This window comes from Chiloscyllium plagiosum, unplaced genomic scaffold (genome assembly GCF_037043375.1).
Source record: "Chiloscyllium plagiosum isolate Xiang-an unplaced genomic scaffold, Cpla_swu_hap1 HiC_scaffold_23, whole genome shotgun sequence".
NCBI classification, from domain to species: Eukaryota; Metazoa; Chordata; class Chondrichthyes; order Orectolobiformes; family Hemiscylliidae; genus Chiloscyllium; species Chiloscyllium plagiosum.
In genome coordinates, this window is record NW_028270161.1 from 58,904,076 (window position 1) to 58,922,843 (window position 18,768).

General features: G+C 42.1%; 1 protein-coding gene across 4 annotated transcripts in view; it reads left to right on the top strand.

Annotated features, from left to right (window-relative positions):
- Nucleotides 1-18,768, top strand: part of amdhd1 (amidohydrolase domain containing 1) — a 44,302-nt gene that overhangs the window by 14,576 nt on the left and 10,958 nt on the right. Inside the window, exons 8-10 of one of the 4 annotated variants that reach the window (XR_015761199.1) lie at nucleotides 1,927-2,087; nucleotides 12,121-12,289; nucleotides 14,844-14,948. Coding sequence is in view for 3 of the 4 variants with exons in the window: in XM_087999727.1 (XP_087855853.1) it covers nucleotides 1,927-2,087; nucleotides 12,121-12,168; nucleotides 14,844-14,961 (327 nt within the window). In the remaining variant the exon portion in view is untranslated. The other 3 variants (XM_087999727.1, XM_043713301.2, XM_043713302.2) reach the window with 3 other exon arrangements.

Below are 18,768 nucleotides of genomic sequence, written 5' to 3' on the forward strand. Positions count from 1 at the left end.
ATCAAAACATTTGAGATCCAGACAGTACAGCAGAGGTTCTTCAGCCCATCAAGTCTGTGTGCCACCAAAATGACACTAAATCTACACTCATCCCACTTTACAGCACTTGGCCAATGCCTTGAATGTTATGGCATTTCAGGTGCTCCTCCGTGTAATTTTTAAAGGTTGTTAGGTTTCCCACCTCAACTACTCTCCCAAACAGTGCATTCCAGTGCATTTCACCCTCTGGATGAAAAAATAGTTTCCTCAAATCCTCTCTAAACCTTCACTTTAAAATTATATCCCCTTGTTATTGACCCCTGAACTAAGGGGAAGAGCTGCTTTCTATTCACCCTGTCCATGCCCCTCAGAATGTTATACACCTCTCCCTCTCAGCCTTCTCTCTCCAAAGAAAATAACCCGAGTTTACACAGTCTCTCTTCATTGCTGAAATTTTCCATCCCAGGCAAAATCCTGGTGAAAGAAAACAGAAATTGCTAAAGAAACTCAGCAGGTCTGGCAGCATGTGTGGAGTGAGAAACAGAGCCAATGTTTTGTGATCAGTGACCTTTCGTCATAACTGAGCATAGTCAGGAAAGGATGGTAGATATGCTGATGATGGAGGTGGGGTGGGAGGGACTAAAGGAGTGAGCAGAGGGGTGGAGATGGAGCCCTGAGAGAGAGAGAGAGAAAGTAAAATGAGGTGGACAAGGACTAAACAAGAGAAGGGGTTGCTCCTGATTTCTCTGGCTGAATCCAGTGGTTGACTCAGACATGACCTACCTTTCTGCAGGTGAATCACACAGGCTTCTTGGTGTGGTCCTTTCTCTCAGTTTTTCCCTCTCCCATGGGAGCTCAATTTGCCATGTTTACTTTCTATGCATGTTTTGGGGGTGACTTACACAGGACTTTTTCTGGAACAGGGGTTTATGGATCAGTTCCGAATCACCAACCAGTGTAGCTCCCTGCCTGGATCCAGTCACTTTCTGTTCCTTGAGGTGTACCCTTATTGGGAAGGGAATGGAGTGCTTAAACTCCCCTCTGAGAATTATTTCACTGAGATTTTTACAACTTGCTTCTGACATAAATGTCCATATGCAGTTAGTCAAAAGCAAATTATTTTAAATGTTTCAAATTCCAGGTAAGTCAGGTCAGGCCATTTCCTGAGGTATGGAAGTTTTGATGGTATACCTTTGGCACCAATTGATACGCATTTAAGATCGCCTTTTCTACTGCCACGTAATCAGTGACACTTTCCCCAGGCAAGAGGGGAGTAAACTTCATGAGTTTTCCCAGAAAGCTAAGGCAAATGTTGGACTGGCCACTGTAATACTACTTAAAAGAAATATCTCCGTCTCCTCAAACCTAGAAATTAAACAAGCAAACCAGGATGTCTCCAGCCTGAAGTTTGGGTCAGGGGTCTAGAGTTCCTGCCCTTTAGCTCAAGCTGTTTTTCCTGAAATTCTCTTACTTCCCTCCTTGCTCTATTCTCCCTCTCCCACTTCTCTCTCTCTTTTCTCTCTTTTTTTTCCTGAAATTTTCAATCCTGCTACTTTACTTTTAATCTCTCTACTGCTACTGAATCCACTTCAACATGCTGAGTTTCCACCTGTAATCTCTCAGCAACATTTCGAGATTTCCAGCTTTTGGTAGAGCTTGGAACAGTCCAATGCAATTTGGAATTAAAAGTTTTGATAAGTTTTGGAGTTGTGATCCATCATCACAATTTCCTCCTATCCACTACCTGAGCAGCAATATCTGTTTCAAACCTGCCCAGGTTCAGCTACGACTTCCACTGGTTGTGTGAGCTACTTTCAGGGGAATTATTTCAGGGGAGTTCACAGCTCTAAGGAGAGTGAGGCCTTGTGCACTTTATGGATTGTTCATTGATGATTTTGCTTCTTTAATTTTCACTGGTCACGCTTGTTGTTGTAATTTCCCTGGTAGCCAATCACCATGCACCTGGCATGTGTCAACATGAAGATGTCGATGAGCGAGAGTCTGGTAGCTGCCACCATCAATGCCGCTTATGCCCTGGGAAAATCCCACTCTCATGGCTCCCTGGAGGTAGGAAAGCAAGGAGATCTCCTCATCATTAACGCACCAAGGTATGTTGTAAACAGAAACTTCCCTCATCCAAACCGCTGGCTGGTAACAACATACAGCAAACTCTGTTTTAACTGGCACCTTGTCAGCTGGCACTCTCGATTAACCAGCACATAAAGTCCATTTCTCTTCAGAAAGTAAAAAAAAATCACGCAACGCCAAGTTAAAATCCAACAGGTTTCAATTCCTGCAACCCATTCTAAAAGATGAAAAACTTAACGATGTTACGATGTTATGATGTTGTGGGGATAACTGAGACGTGGCTTCAAGTGGACAGGGCCTGGGAAATGAATATTCAAGGCCACACGTGCTATCGTAAGGACAGACTAATGGGCAGAGGGGGTGGGGTGGCCCTGTTGGTAAGGAATGATATTCAGTCTAGGGAGGACCTAGAATCAGGGGATATAGAGTCAGTGTGGATAGAACTGAGAAATTCTAAAGGTAGAAAGACCCTCATGGGAGTTATCTACAGGACCCCAAAAGTAGTCTGGATGTAGGGTGTAAGTTGAATAAGGAGCTGAAATTGGCCTGTCACAAAGATATTACTACAGTTGTTATGGGGGATTTCAACACGCAGGTAGACTGGGAGAATCAGAATGGCACTGGACCCCAAGAAAGAGAGTTTGTGGAGTGCCTCCGAGATGGATTCTTAGAACAGCTGGTGCTGGAGCCGACCAGGGAGAAGGCAATTCTGGATCTGGTGTTGTGCAACGAACCAGATTTGATCAGGGACCTCGAAGTGAAGGAGCCATTAGGAGGTAGTGACCATAATACAATAAGCTTTAATCAGCAATTTAAAAGGGAGAGGGTACAATCGGAAGTGACAATATTTCAGTTGAATAAAGGGAACTATGGAGCCATGAGGGAGGAGCTGGCCAAAGTTCAATAGTGCAATACCTTAGCAGGGATGGCAGTGGAGCAACAATGGCAGGTATTTCTGGGTACAATGCAGAAGGTGCAGGATCAGTTCATTCCAAAAAGGAAGAAAGTTCCTAGGAGGAGGCATGGGTGGCCGTGGCTGATGAGGGAAGTTAAGAAACATATAAAGTCAAAAGAGAAAAAGTATAACATAGCAAAGATAAGTGGGAAAACGGAGGGCTGGGAAGCTTTTAAAGAACAACAGAGGATTACTAAGAAGGAAATACGCAGAAGAAAAATGAGGTATGAAGGTAAACTGGCCAAAAATATAAAGGAGGATAGTAAAAGCTTTTTTAGGTATGTGAAAGAAAAAAAAAGGTTAAGACTAAAATTGGGCCCTTGAAGACAGAAACAGGGGAATATATTATGGGGAACAAAGAAATGGCAGAAGAGTTGAATTGGTACTTCAGATCTGTGTTCACTGGGGAAGACACAAGCAATCTCTCTGAGGTAACAGTGGCTGAAGGACCTGAACTTAAGGGAATTTATATTTGCCAGGAATTGGTGTTGGAGAGACTGTTAGGTCTGAAGGCTGATAAGTCCCCGGGGCCTGATGGTCTACATCCCAGGGTACTGAAGGACGTGGCTCGAGAAATCGTGGATGCGTTGGTGATTATTTTCCAGACTTTGATAGATTCAGGATAAGTTCCTGCGGATTAGAAGGTGGCTAATGTTGTACCACTTTTTAAGAAAGGAGGGAGAGAGAAAGCAGGGAATTATAGACCAGTTAGTCTGACCTCAGTGGTGGGAAAGATGCTGGAGTCAATTATAAAGGACGAAACTACGACACACCTGGATAGTAGTAACAGGATAGGTCAGAGTCAGCATGGAATTATGATGGGGAAATCATGCTTGACTAATCTTCTGGAATCTTTTGAGGATGTAACTCTGAAGATGGACAAGGGAGATCCAGTCCCACATAGGAGGTTAGTGAGCAAAATTAGGGCACATGATAGTGGGGGCAAAATACTGACTTGGATTGAAAATTGGTTGGCTGACAGGAAACAAAGAGTTGTGATAAACTGCTCCCTTTCGAAATGGCAGGCAGTGACCAGTGGGGTACCGCAGGGATCAGTGCTGGGACTGCAGCTTTTTACAATATACATTAATGATATAGATGATGGTATTAAAAGTAATATTAGCAAATTTGCTGATGACGCAAAGCTGGGTGGCAGGGTGAAATGTGAGGAGGATGTTAGGAGATTACAGGGTGACCTGGACAGGCTAGGTGAGTGGTCAGATGCATGGCAGATGCTGTTTAATGTGGATAAATGTGTGGTTATCCACTTTGGTGGCAAGAACAGGAAGGCAGGTTACTACTTAAATGGAGTCAAGTTAGGTAAAGGGGCAGTACAAAGAGATCTGGGTGTTCTTGTACACCAGTCAATGAAGGTAAGCATGCAGGTACAGCAGGCAGTAAAGAAAGCTAATAGCATGCTGGCCTTCATAACAAGAGGAATTAAGTATAGAAGCAAAGAGGTTCTTTTGCAGCTGTACAGGGCCCTGGTGAGACCACACCTGGAGTATTGTGTGCAGTTCCGGTCTCCAAATTTGAGGAAAGACATTCTGGCTATTGAGAGAGTGCAGCGTAGGTTCACGAGGTCAATTCCTGGAATGGCGGGACTATCTTACGTTGAAAGATTGGAGCGACTGGGCTTGTATACGCTTGAGTTTAGAAGGCTGAGCGGGGATCTGATTGAGATGTATAAGATTATTAAAGGATTGTACATTTTGGAGGCAGGAAGCATGTTTCTGCTGATGGGTGAGTCCAGAACCAGAGGACACAGTTTAAAAATAAGGGGTAGGCCATTTAGAACAGAGTTGAGGAGAAACTGCTTCACCCAGAGTGTGGTGGGTGTATGGAATGCTCTGCCCCAGAGGGCTGTGGAGGCCAAGTCTCTGGATACTTTCAAGAAAGAGTTGGATAGAGCTCTTAAGGATAGTGGAATCAAGGGTTATGGGGACAAGGCAGGAACAGGATACTGATTGAGGATGATCAGCCATGATCATAATGAATAGTGGTGCTGGCTCGAAGGGCAGAGTGGCCTACTCCTACACCTATTGTCTATTAACAGCAGTCTAGGTTTATTCAATATCTCACATCAGTTGTAAGACACTATGATCTTTTGCTATAGATTCTATGTCCAATGATCCTACTCCACTGGTTACCTGATGAAGGAACAGTGCTTGTTTGAAGCTTGTACTTCCAAATAAACCTGTTGTACTGTCACTTGGCACAGTGTGATTTTTAATCTGCCCCAGTCCAACATCGGCACTTCCACCTCATGGTTTCAAAAAGCAGTCAGTTGAAGGAGCGTGTGAGAAGGCTCTCTGTACTAATTTTTGTTTAAGGCAAAGTTACTTTATTATTGAAGTAATTTATGCTGTAAATTAAGTATAATAGTGATGGTCATATACCCATCCAGATGGTTTTTAAATGTTGCAATTGTTGCCTCCACCACTTCCTCTGGCAGGTCATTCCATACATGCATTATGTTTCCGTGACTTGGTGTGTAATTTTACATTGATTGGGTGGAGTCTTGCTTATCTGATTAACTCGCACACTGCTTTGTCCCATGGGTACCAATTAATAAAAGGTTTGCTGTAATTACAAATCAATGCAAAGAGTCACCTGACATTGAACTTTCTATTAAAGGGAAATCTAACATTTTCTACTGTTAGAGTTAACGCTCCACCAACATCATATTTCAGCAAGAACTGGCTTGTGTCCTGCTCTTCACTTCCCTTTTATTGAAATGGACTTTGAAACTCGAGCTTATTCTCCATGTAACAAATCTTTAATAGTTTTTAGAATTCAATTTGCTGAATGTTTGCTGCTGGAGTTAAGAGAAGTAGAGGACCCCCTCTGAAAGAAAAATTGCTTCATGTAAATGATCTGTGATAATGGTAGAATTATTATAGTCCAGAAGGAGGCCATTCAGCCCATAGTGCAACACTAGCACTTCAAATGAGCATCATTACCAAGTGCCAATCTCCTGCCTTCCCCCCTTTTCCCTGCACACTACAGCATCATGTAGTGTACAGCACAGAAACAGACCCTTCGGTCCAACTCGTCCATGCCGACCAGATATTCCAACCCAATCTAGTCCCATTTGCCGGCATCCGGCCCATATTCCTCCAAACCTTTCGTATTCATATACCCATCCAGATGCCTTTTAAATGTTGCAATTGTACCAGCCTCCACCACTTCCTCTGGCAGGTCATTCCATACCCATACCACACTCTGTGTGAAAACATTGCCCCTCAGGTCTCTTTTTTTAATATCTTTCCTCTCTCACCCTAAACCTATGCCCTATAGTTCTGGACTCCCCCACCCCAGGGAAAAGACTTTGTCTATTTATCCTCTCCATGCCCCACATGATTTTGTAAACCTCTATAAGGTCACTCCTCAGCCTCCGATGCTCCAGTGAAAACAGCCCCAGCCTATTCAACCGCTCCTTATAACTCAAATACTCCAACCCTGACAACATCCTTGTAAATCTTTTCTGAGCCCTTTCAAGTTTCACAACATCCTTCTGATAGGAAGGAGACCAGAATTGCACACAATATTCCAAAAGTGGCCGAACCAACATCCTGTACAGCCACAACATGACCTCCCAACTCCTCAATAAAGGAAAGCATACCAAATGTCTTCTTCACTATCCTATCTACCTGCTACTCTATTTTCTAGGAGCTATGAACCTGCACTCCAAGGTCTCTTTGTTCAGCAACACTCCCCTGGACCCTACTTAAGGGTATAAGTCCTGCTAAGATTTGCTTTCCCAAAATGCAACACCTCGCATTTATCTAAATTAAAATCCATCTGCCACTCCTCAATTCATTGGTCCATCTGATCAAGATCCCATTGTACTCTGAGGTAACCCTCTTTGCTGTCCACTACACCTCAAATTTTGGTGTCATCTGCAAACTTACTAACTACACCTCCTATGTTCACATCCAAATCATTTATATATATGATGAAAAGTAGTGCACCCAACACCGATCCCTGTAGCATTCCACTGGTCACAGGTCTCCCGTGTAAAAAACAACCCTCCGTCTTCTACCTTTGAGCCAGTTCTGTATCCAAATGGCTAGTTCTGCCTGTATTCCATGAGATCTAACCTTGCTAACCAATCTCCCATGGGGACCCTTGTCAATCACCTTACTGAAGTCCATATAGATCATGTCCACTGCTCCGCCCACATCAATCCTCTTTGTTACTCAAAAAACTCAATCAAGTGTATAAGGCATGATTTCCCATGCACAAAGCCATGTTGACTATCCCTAATCAGTCCTTGCCTTTGCAAACACATGTACATCCTCAGGATTCCCTCCAACAACTAGCCCAACACCAACGTCAGGCTCACCAGTCTACAATTCCCTGGCTTTTCCTTACCACCCTTCTTAAATAGTGGTACCACGTTGGCCAACCTCCAGTCTTCTGGCACCTCACCTGTGAGTATTGATGGTACAAATATCTCAGCAAGGGGCCCAGCAATCACTTCCCTAGCTTCCCACTGAGTTTTAGGGTACACCTGATCAGGTCCTGGGGATTCATCCACCGTTTTGTGTTTCAAGACATCTAGCACTTCCTCCTCTGTAATATTTCAAGATGTCACCATCTATTTCCCTACATTTAATATCGATCTCCACAGTAAACAATGATGCAAAATTCACATTTAGTATCTCCCCCATCTCTTGCGGCTCCACACAAAGACCGCCTTGCTGAGCTTTGAGGGGACCTATTCACTCCCTAGTTACCCTTCTGTCCTTCATTTATTTGTAAAAAGCCTCTGGATTTTAATTAATCCTATTTACCAAAGCTATATCATGTCCTCTTTTTGCCCTCCTGATTTCGTTCTTAAGTATACTCCTACTACCTTTATACTCTTCTAAGGATTCACTCGATCACTGCTGTCTGTACCTGACATATACTTCTTTCTTTTTCTTAACCAAACCCTCACTTTCTCCAGTCATCCAGCATTCCCTATACCTACCAGCCTTTCCTTTCACCCTGAAGGCATTTCTGAAGGCTTCACATTTTCCAGCTGTCCCTTTACCTATGAACATCTGCCCCCAATCAGCATTTGAAAGCTCTTGCCTAATACCTTCAAAATTAACCTTCCTCCAATTTAGAACTTCAACTTTTAGATCTGGTCTATCCTTTTCCATCACTATTTTAAAATGAATAGAATTATGGTCGCTGGCCCCAAGGTGCTCCCCCACTGACACCTCAGTCACCTGCCCTGCCTCATTTCCCAAGAGTAGGTCAAGTTTTGCACCTTCTCTAGTAGTTCCATTCATATACTGAATCAAAAAATTTTCTTGTACATGCTTAACAAATTCCTCTCCATCTAAACACTATGGCAATCCCAGTCTATGTTTGGAAAGTTAAAATCCCCTACCATAATCACCTATTATTCTTACAGATAACTGAAATCTTCTTACAAATTTGTTTCTCAATTTCCTGTTGACTATTAGGGGGTCTATAATACAATCCCAATAAGGTGATCATCCCTTTCTTATTTCTCAGTTCCACCCAAATAACTTCCCTGGATGTATTTCCGGGAATATCCTCCCTAAGTACAGCTGTAACACTATCCCTTGTCAAAAACATCATTCCCCCTCCTTTCTTGCCTCCCTTTCTATTCTTCCTGTAGCATTTGTATCCTGGAATATTAAGCTGCCAGTCCTGTCCTTCCCTAAGCCACATTTTTTTAATTGCTATGATATCCCAGGCCCATGTTCCTAACCATGCCCTGAGTTCATCTGCCCTCCGTGTTAGGCCTCTAGCATTGAAATAAATGCAGTTTAATTTATCAGTCCTACCTTGTTCTCTGCTTTGTCCCTGCCTGTTTGACTCGCTTCTTTTCTCAACTGTACCAGTCTCAGATTGATCCCTTTCCTCTCTATTTCCCTGGGTCTCACCCAGTTCTATCCCAGTAATTATCCAATGCCCTCTTGAATGCCTCACATTTCCCTAACACATTTCCAGGCAGTGCATTCTATATACTAAGTACTCACTGAGTTATTAATCTCACTTCACCTTGCTTCTTTTGCACATCATTTTAAATCCATGCTCTGTTGCTCTTGCTCTTGTTTCTTTGACAAGCAGGTACAGCTTCTCCCTACCGACTCTGCCCAGCCTGCTATCAAATCTCCACTCAACATTTTTCTCTCCAAAGAGAACAGTCCCAACATCTTCAATCTATCCTCAAAACCGATGTTTCTCATTCCTGGAACCATTATTCTATATTGCACTGAACTCTCTCCAATGCATTTACACCTTTCCTAGAATGTGATACCCATAACTGTACATAACACTTCATCTGAGGTCTAATAAGTGTCTTTTGATAGTTTAGTTATCATCCAAGCCTGGATATTGCCCAGATCTTGTTGCATTTGAACATGGATTGCTTCAGTACCTGAAGAGTTGTGAATGGTGCTGAACATTGTGCAATCATTGATGAACATCCCTACTCTTGACTATATGATGGATTGAAGGTCATTTATTGGAGTGTAATTATCATCATCCTGAATTTCTACTTTGCTATCAAAACTCTCGAATTCTCTCTCTAATCCTCTTTGCCTTTCCACAGTTGTTTCCTATTTAAGCCCACCCAAACCATTGGTGAGCTGCCTAGGTGGAACCTTGCATGATTTGATGTCAGATTCTGCTTTATAGTCACTCTCATGTACTGCCTTGTGGTGTTTCTTTAAGTTATGGGTGCTATATAAATCAAAGTTGCTGCTGTTGTTAATTTGGTTGTTTAAATTATTGGATAATCCAGATTTGAAAAGGAAAGCTGTAGATTCTGTGTTTTTAAGCATCTGTGTAATGGTTAGTGCACAGCTTGTCATATGGGAGACTGGGATTTAAGTCACTGATGGCAAGGCTGCAATTTTGACTGTGCTCAGTGGTTGGCACACCCAAGTCTGAGCCAGGAGATCATGGGTTCAAGTCCCACTTTCGCTGTCAGAGCCCAATATATAACGATGTCATGAATTACTGACTTCATTTACACTGGTATAAAGTGATGATCTCTCCCATTGTCTCAAACCACTTGAAAAAGTGCTGTTTATACAAATGCCCATACTGTAACCTGGTTTACAGACCAGTGAGCAGGTTAATTACTCATTATTCATGATCTCTTCTTGAGGGCAATGTGAAGAGAGGAGGGAGAGGGGGGTCAATGGGGGAAAACTCTCTGCTGATAGGAGTCATATTTGGTGCAAAGGAAGATGATTGTAGTTGTTGGAAGTCAGTCAAATCAACTCCAGAACAACTCTGTAGGAGTTCCTCAGGGTCGTACTCAAGGCCCAATCATGAAGGGCTTTATCAATGACCTTCCCTCCATCATAAGGTCCACAAGTGGGCATGTTCACTGATGACTGCACAATGTTCAGCACCATTCAGAACTCCCCAGATACTGGGGAGCAGTCCATGTTCAAATGCAATAAGATCTGGACAACATCCAGGCTTGGGCCAACAAGTAGCAAGTGACATTCACATCACATAAATACCAGGCAATGACCGTTTCCAAAAGAGATCATTTAACTTCCATCCCCTGACAATCAATGGAGATGCCATCACTGAATTTCCACATTGTCAACATCCTGGGGTTACTATTGACCAGAAGCTCATTCAACTCAAATTTCCAATGGTATTGTGGGTTTATGGATTAGATTAGATTAGATTCCCTACAGTATGGAAACAGGCCATTAGACCAAACAAGTCCACACTGACTCTCCAAAGAATAATCCACCCAGACCCATTCCCCTACCCTATATTCCCCTTGACTAATGAACGTAACACTATGGGCAATTTAGCATGGCCAATTCAGCTGACGTGCACATCTTTGGATAGTGGGAGGAAACCAGAACACCCAGAGGAAACCCATGCAGACATGGGGAGAATGTGCAAACTTCCCACGGACAGTTACCTGAGGTAGGAATCAAACCTGGGTCCCTTGCTGTGAGGCAGCAGTGCTAACCATGGAGCCATCATGCCACCCCAAACACTGATGGTCACTGCATAAGGATAACAGCTGTTCAAGAAGACAGCTCGCCACCACCTTCTCAATGGCAACTAGGGATGGGCAATAAATACTGGCCCAGCCAACAATACCCACATCCTGTGAATGAATTTTAAAAAATCTAGGCATAGTTGGATGACAGTGGATGTATGAAAGTAGTACAAGTGTGGCATATAATGACTGCAAATCTCCTGCAGGAATAGCTTACAAAATTCAGCAGCTACCAATGGTCCAGCAGAATGAACCAGTGATGGGTTCAAGTCTCAGTTTGGATTATCAAATAAATCAAGGCTGAAACTTCAGTGCAGTCCTCAGGGATTGCTTCAGATGAGACGTTAACCAAAGAGCTTTCCACCCTCTCCGGTGGATGTAAAAGACATCCTGGCATTATTCAGAAGGAATATTAAGTCTGTTGTCCTCACTCATATTTAACCCTCATTGGCACCAGAAAAATAAATTCTCTGCTCATTCTCATACTAGTGTTGCTTGGGTGTCATGTTTCCCATTTTATAGTAATAAATTATGTTCAAAGCATTTCCTTTACTTTCAGATGCACAGGGTGCTATATAACTGCAAGTCTTTCTTTATAAGGAGTTGAAAAATCTACAACATACCAATGAATTTAGCTTGCTGTTTTTGCCCCTTTTGGGCAGATCAATGCCTTAATTACGTTTAATCTGCTAATTGTATACATCAACTAGGAGAAAGTGAGTACTGCAGATGCTGGAGATCAGAGCTGAAAATGTGTTGCTGGAAAAGCGCAGCAGGTCAGGCAGCATCCAAGGAGGGGATCCTCCTTAGGAATCCTCATTCCTGAAGAAGGGCTCATGCCCGAAACGTCGATTCTCCTGCTCCTTGGATGCTGCCTGACTTGCTGCGCTTTTCCAGCATCACATTTTCAGCTCTGATTGTATACATCATCCTTTTTTGATCTGGGTGCTGCTCTCTTTTTTTACACTTTGCTCCAACTTCTGCAAATGCAGTTGATGTTTCCAAGTTGAAGCCGGAATTAAGATTATTTTAGAAAGCTGCAGTGTGATACATACATTGCCAGAGTAAATCCCTGTCTTTTGTTTTAAAGGTGGGAGCACTTGATTTATCAGTTTGGAGGTCATCAGGATCTAATCAAGTATGTCATTACCAAAGGAAAGATCGCATATGAAAATAAAAGCTGCCTGGATTATTAACAGTTCTGAGTCCAAATCCTCAGCTAAATGATGGTGAACTATTCTGCAGGAACTTCATCCAGAGTACGAGTAACTAAAATAGATAGATCAGCAACTGATAGAACCCTTCCTGATCTTCTATTATTTCATTTGTTATTTTTTATTCATTTTTGGTTTGGAGTCGTGAACTGAGAGCTGAGAACTAAAAGTAATAGAACATAGAACATAGGAAAGTACAGCACAGAACAGGCCCCTAGACCCACGATGTTGTGCCAAGGATATTCCTAATCTAAAATAAAATAACCTAACCTATGCACCCCTCAATTCACTAATATCCAAGTGCATGTCTAGCAGTCGCTTAAACGTCTCTAATGACTCTGCTTCCACCACAACTTCTGGCAACACATTCCATACATTCACAACTCTCTGCGTAAAGAATCTACCTCTGACACTTCTTCTATACCTTCCCCCTGATATCTTAAAACTATGACCCCTCATGCCAGTCAACCCTGCCCTGGGAAAAAGTCTCTGGCTCTATCTATGCCTCTCATTACCTTGTACATCTCGATCAGGTCACCTCTCTTCCTGCTCTGCAGAGAGAAAAGTCCAAGCTTAGTTAACCTCTCTTCATAAGACAAGCCCTCCAGTCCGGGCAGCATCTGGTAAACCTTCTTTGCACCCTGTCCAATGCCTCCATATCTTTCCTATAATATGGCGACCAGAACTGGACACAATATTCCAAGTGTGGTCTCACCAGGGTCTTGTAGAGCTGCAGCAAAACCTCGTGGCTTTAAACTCGATCACCCTGTTCATGAAAGCCAAAATACCATATGCTTTCTTAACAACCCTATCCACTTGGGTGGCAACATTGCAAGATCTATGCACTTGAACACTAAGATCCCTCTGTTCCTCCACACTGCCAAGAATCCTGTCTTTAATTCTATATTCAGCATTCGAGTTCGACCTTCCAAATTGCATCATTTCACATTTATCCAGGTTGAACTCCATCTGCCCCATTTCTCAGCCCAACTCTGCATCCTGTCTATGTCATGCTGCAGCCTGCAATAACCCTTGATACTATCAACGGCACCTCCAACCTTTGTGTCAATAGCAAGTTTACTAATCCACCCCTCAACCTCCTCATCCAAGTCATTGTAAAAACTACAAAGAACAGAGGCCCGAGAACAGAGCCCTGCCGGACACCACTCACCACTGACCTCCAGGCAGAATACTTTCTATCTGCAACCATTCTCTGCCTTTTGTCAGCCAACCAATTCTGAATCCATACAGCCAAATCTCCCTGTATCCCATACCTCCCGACTTTATAAATGAGCCTTTGCATGGGGAACCTTATCAAATGCCTTGCTAAAGTCCATATACACTATATCCACTGCTCGATCTTCGTCAACATATCTCATCACCTTCTCAAAGAACTCAATAAGATTTGTGAGACATGACCTGCCCCTCACAAAGCCATGCTGACTGCCTTTAATCATTCTATGCTTTTCCAAATAGTCAGAAATCCTATCCCTCATAATCTTCGGAGTGCGTTGCAGCTTGTTTAAAAATAAAGGGGGAACAAACTGATGTTTGCTTATGAGGCCAGGCCTGAATGTTAATTGCAGGTTGATTTTTGTTCAAAAAAGATAGCAGATGTTTCGGTTTTGGGATACATTGTGGTCAAACAGATAGCAGATATTAAATGTTAACTGGGGCCTCTCTGTGGGTTGACCAGTCTAAGAAAGACAAACCTAAGTTTGAACTGGTTTTGGAACTGTGTTTAAGATATAAAAATTGAGACTGTGAAAGCTACAGGATGGAGGTTTGATTGCTCCCTGGTTATCCTCCCTTTATCATGTTATTGAAAGTTCAATGAATAGAATCTCAATTCAAAGTATTATATGGATATTCCTCAGACTTTACTGAATGCTATTTGCATGCATTAGTATCTTCAGAAGCCAGGAAAGATACAGCCCATGTGCCTGTGAGATTACAAATCATGGAATCTGCTTTAAGTGAACTTTGTTATGACATTTTTTTTCTCATTTTTTTTCTTTTGATTTCTCCCTTAACTATGTCTCTTTGTTTGTCTGACCTTGCACAAGAATGGGGACTAGAATCAAAGAAGATTAGGTTTAAATCATAGACATTAATTACATTATCTTGTCTAATTTTGATGTGCTAAAGCTATTGTATTAATAAATTGTTAAGTATTTTATTTATGCTAGAAATCTGGTGTCTAGTATTAGTTAATCACAAAGTCTGGTACCTGTTACTTAAAAAAAAGATTAGTAGCCATTGGGGTTAATTTTAAGAGTCATTAAGTAATTTAATTTGACTGTGTTGTAATTCCAGGGAATGGGAGGCTGATTTGATTTGGCTGTCCATCTTCATATCGTAACACAACCTTGTTTCGGGTTTCAGATTGCTTTGTAGAAAACCCTGAAGCAAGATGACAATTAATTTGTGTTGTCAGTGCTCAATAGTATCACAGGAACTATGCTAATGATACCTTATGAATTCAAAATATTATATCATTTTACTAATTAGCTCTAAATTCAAAGTGACAGAGAATTGCACCTCAATAAACTACTTGTTGAAGATGAACAAAAACTTCTTCCTTTTTTTTCTTGTACAGATCTATTGGTTGCCTGCATTTTGATATTCACAGAATTAGAGAACTGTTCGGGTGCAATAGGAGGCCTTCTGTTCACTATGTCTGCACCAGCTCTCTGGGCATTTTGTCTTCATGCTAAACACTTGCCTTTTCTATTTAATAAACATCTGATACCCTCTTGAAGATTCAATTGAACCTGCTTCCACCACATTTCCAGGCAGTGCATTCTAGCTACTTGTAGAAGGAAAGTGTTATCTGACCTGACATTTACTCCACTTTAAAGCTGTGCCCTGTCCTTTACAAACAGGGACAGTATCTCCCTGTTTACTCAGTCCAGAATGCTTCTGATTTTGAAAGCCTCTATCAGATCTCCTCTTCGCCTTTCTCTTTTCTGTGACTGAAATATGCTGATTCTACAGCTAATCACAACCAACATTGACCCCAGCTAAACCACTGGCTGACTGCACTTTGTGGTTTGGCAGCACATCCTGGTGACTGAGTTTTTTCAGTTACAATAGGACATATTTCTGCAGCTTTCACCACCTGAAATCCCAACCTGTAAATTGACCCTACCTGCAGACCAACCATGGCCTTCCCACTATCTCTGATCTTTGAATCACGAATGAAGTCATTAAAGGATGTGAGAAAAAGGGACGATTATTTTTCATGTCCCTCAAGTTGACTGAAATCATGTCCAAGAAATGAATCTCACTCCTGGAGATGGCTTGGACGACTGGCAACCCAAAAGATACCTTAGAGGCCAGACCCAGCCAGAGAAACAGCACCAACTTTGTTGATTTCCAATTTGTCTTTGTCAATTTTTATTTTCCTAATTTCACAAAGGCTGCTTGTTTTGAAACCTTAACACAGAACATCCAATCCTATTAAGCTTAGGATTTGGAAATTAATGGGATACTTGACAATCTTTCATTCCACAGGATAACTCTATCAGCTGATGAATTATTACTTTTTCAAAACATCATTAATGGTAAGTGTACATCACTGGCTGGGCCAGTATTTATTGTCATAGTCTTATAGTCATATAGCATGGAAACAGACCCTTTATCCATGCTGACCAACTTTTCCAAAGTAAACTAGCACCATTTGCCTTTGTTTGGCCCATATCCATCCAAACCTAAATAAAAACTGAAAGAACTGTTGATGCTGGAAATCAGAACCAAAACAGAAATTGCTGGAAAAGCTCAGCAGGTATGCCAACATCTATGGAGAGAAATCAGAGTTAACATTTTGGATCCACACCCTTCATCACTCCAAACTTTTCCTATTCATGTAACTGTCCAAATGTCTTTTAAATGTTGTGTGTACCTTTATCTAACTTCCTCTGGCAGTTCATTCTATATATCAACCCTCTGTGAAAAAATTGCCCTCAGTTCCCTTTTAAATCCTTCTCCTCTCACCTTAAAAATATTTTCCCCTTCTTTTGAACTCCCTCACCCTCGGGAAAAGACCTTTGCTTTTCACCTTATCTATATCTCTCATGATTTTATAAACCACTATACAGTCACCCCTGAATCTCTGTTGCTCCAGGGAAAAACATCCCAGCCTTTCCTTACAAATCAAACCCTCCAATCCGACATCCTGGTAAATCTTTTCTGAACACTCTCCAATTTAACAATATCCTTCCTATAGCAGGGTGATCAGAATTGTACATAGTACTCCAAAAGTGACCTCACCAACATTCTGGACAACCGCAACATGATCGCCCAATTCCCACACTCAATGGTCTGAGCAATGAAGGCAAGTGTGCTAAACACATACTCATCCCTAATTGTCCTGGAGAAAGTGGTAGTCAGCTGCTTTCTTGAACAATGGCAAGCCTTGGGATGTAGAAACACCCAAAGTACAGTCTGGAGGTGAAGTGAGAGGAGAATGACAGCACTTGACATCAAATTTGACCAAGTGCGGCATCAATGAGCCCTAGCAAAACTATCGAATGGTAAACTCTCCACTGGTTGGAGTTATACCTGGCACATAAGAAGGTGATTTAGTTGTTGGAAGTCAGTCATCTCAGCTCCAGGACATCTCTGCAGGAGATCCTCAGGTAGTGTCCAAGGACCAACTATCGTCAACTGCTTCATCATGACCTTCCCTCCACCTCAGGTCAGAAGTGGGGATATTCACTGATTATTGGACAATGTTCAGCATCATTTATGACTCCTCAGAGATTGAAGCAATCCATGTTCAAATGCAACAAGATCTGGACAATATCCAAGCTTGGGCCGACAAGTGGCAAGTAGCATTCCTACCACACAAATGCTTAGCTTTGACCATCTACAATAAGGGAAAATCTAACCAACTCCTATTGACATTCAATGGTGTTACCAGCACTGAATTTCCCACTATCAACATCCTGGGGGTTACCATTGACCAGAAACTCAACTGGATTCACTACATAAACACAGTGGCTACATGTGCAGGTCAGAGGCTAGGAATACTGCAACGAGTAACTCACCTGTTGACTCCCCAAAGCCTGTTCAGCATCTACAAGGCACAAGTCAGGAGTGTGATGAAATGCACACTTGCCTGGATGGGTGCAGCTCAAACAACACCAAGGAAAGTTGGCACCTTCCAGGACAAAGCAACCTGCTTGACAGGCATCACTCCCTCCACAATATGCAGTAGTACCAGTGTGTACTATCTACAAGTTGCAAAGCAGTAATTCACCAGAGATCCTGAAACAGCACCTTTGAAACTCACAAACACTTCCATCTAAAAGGACAAGGGAAGCAGATACAAGGGAACACCAGCACATGTAAGTTCTACTCCAAGCCAATCACCATTTTGACTTGGAAATATTTGCCGTTCCTTCACTGTCATTAGGTCAACATCCTGGAATTCTCTAACAGCATTATGGGTAAACCTGATGGACTGCAGCGATTCAAGAAGGCAGCTCACCATCACCTTCTTAAGAGCGACTAGGGGCAGATAATAAACACTGGACCAGCCAGCGACATTCATGTCCCACAAGTGAATAAATAAAACATTTCTCAGCTCCCTTAGCAACATACTCTTGGGAAGGTCCATCAATTGACATAAAAGGTGCATTTTTGCAAGTTGAAGGGAAACTTAACAACTGTGTTTATTGGTTGAATAATTCCGTGAGTCTCTGGTCTTTTATCAGTTCTGTTTTTACAAGTTAAGCTGAATTCAGCTTAAATCAACATTCTACTGATACTATAGCAAAACATTGGCAGGCATGCTTGTGAGTGAATCAGGGACAAACTTTATCAGATGGAATGAGAAATTAACTTCGAAGTTACTTCTCAGGAAAACCTACAGCAAGCTGCACTCTTTTCAGGACAAGGTAGACCATGCATAACATGGACAACTCTCTTCACAACACACACCAAGAAGCCATTTTCCTGGGGATCCTGAGAACCAGCTAGTTCAGAGAAATAAAATGACAATGTGATAAAGGAACACTAGTTTTATTATTTTCCTGAACACAATTTTTTGATTGAACAGATTGGCCAAGATGACCGATACCTGATCTGGGTTTTTCAAGAATTTGGATCAACAGTCTGCTTTGGAAAGTGTAAATCGCATTCTGGTAAATCAGGCAGGTCCTTACAGAAAGGTCCTTACTTTAAGGGAAGAGGAAAAAGATTTCAAAGGGACCTGAGTGCAACATTTTCACACATGGGTGGTTTGTATGTGGAATAAACTGCCAGAGGAAATGATGAACGCAGGTACAATTACAATATTTAAAAGACATTTGACAGGTATATGAATAGAAAAGGTTTGTATGGACATGGGCCAAACACAGACAAATAGAACTAGTTTATTTGGGAAACTTGGTCAGCAATGGATGAGTTGGACCAAAGGGTCTGTTTCTGTGCTGTGTGACTCTATGACTCTAAAGAAGCAGACCTATTAAGAATTTTGATTTGTCTGTTAAACTGTGTGTGTGTTGAGACTAGACCCA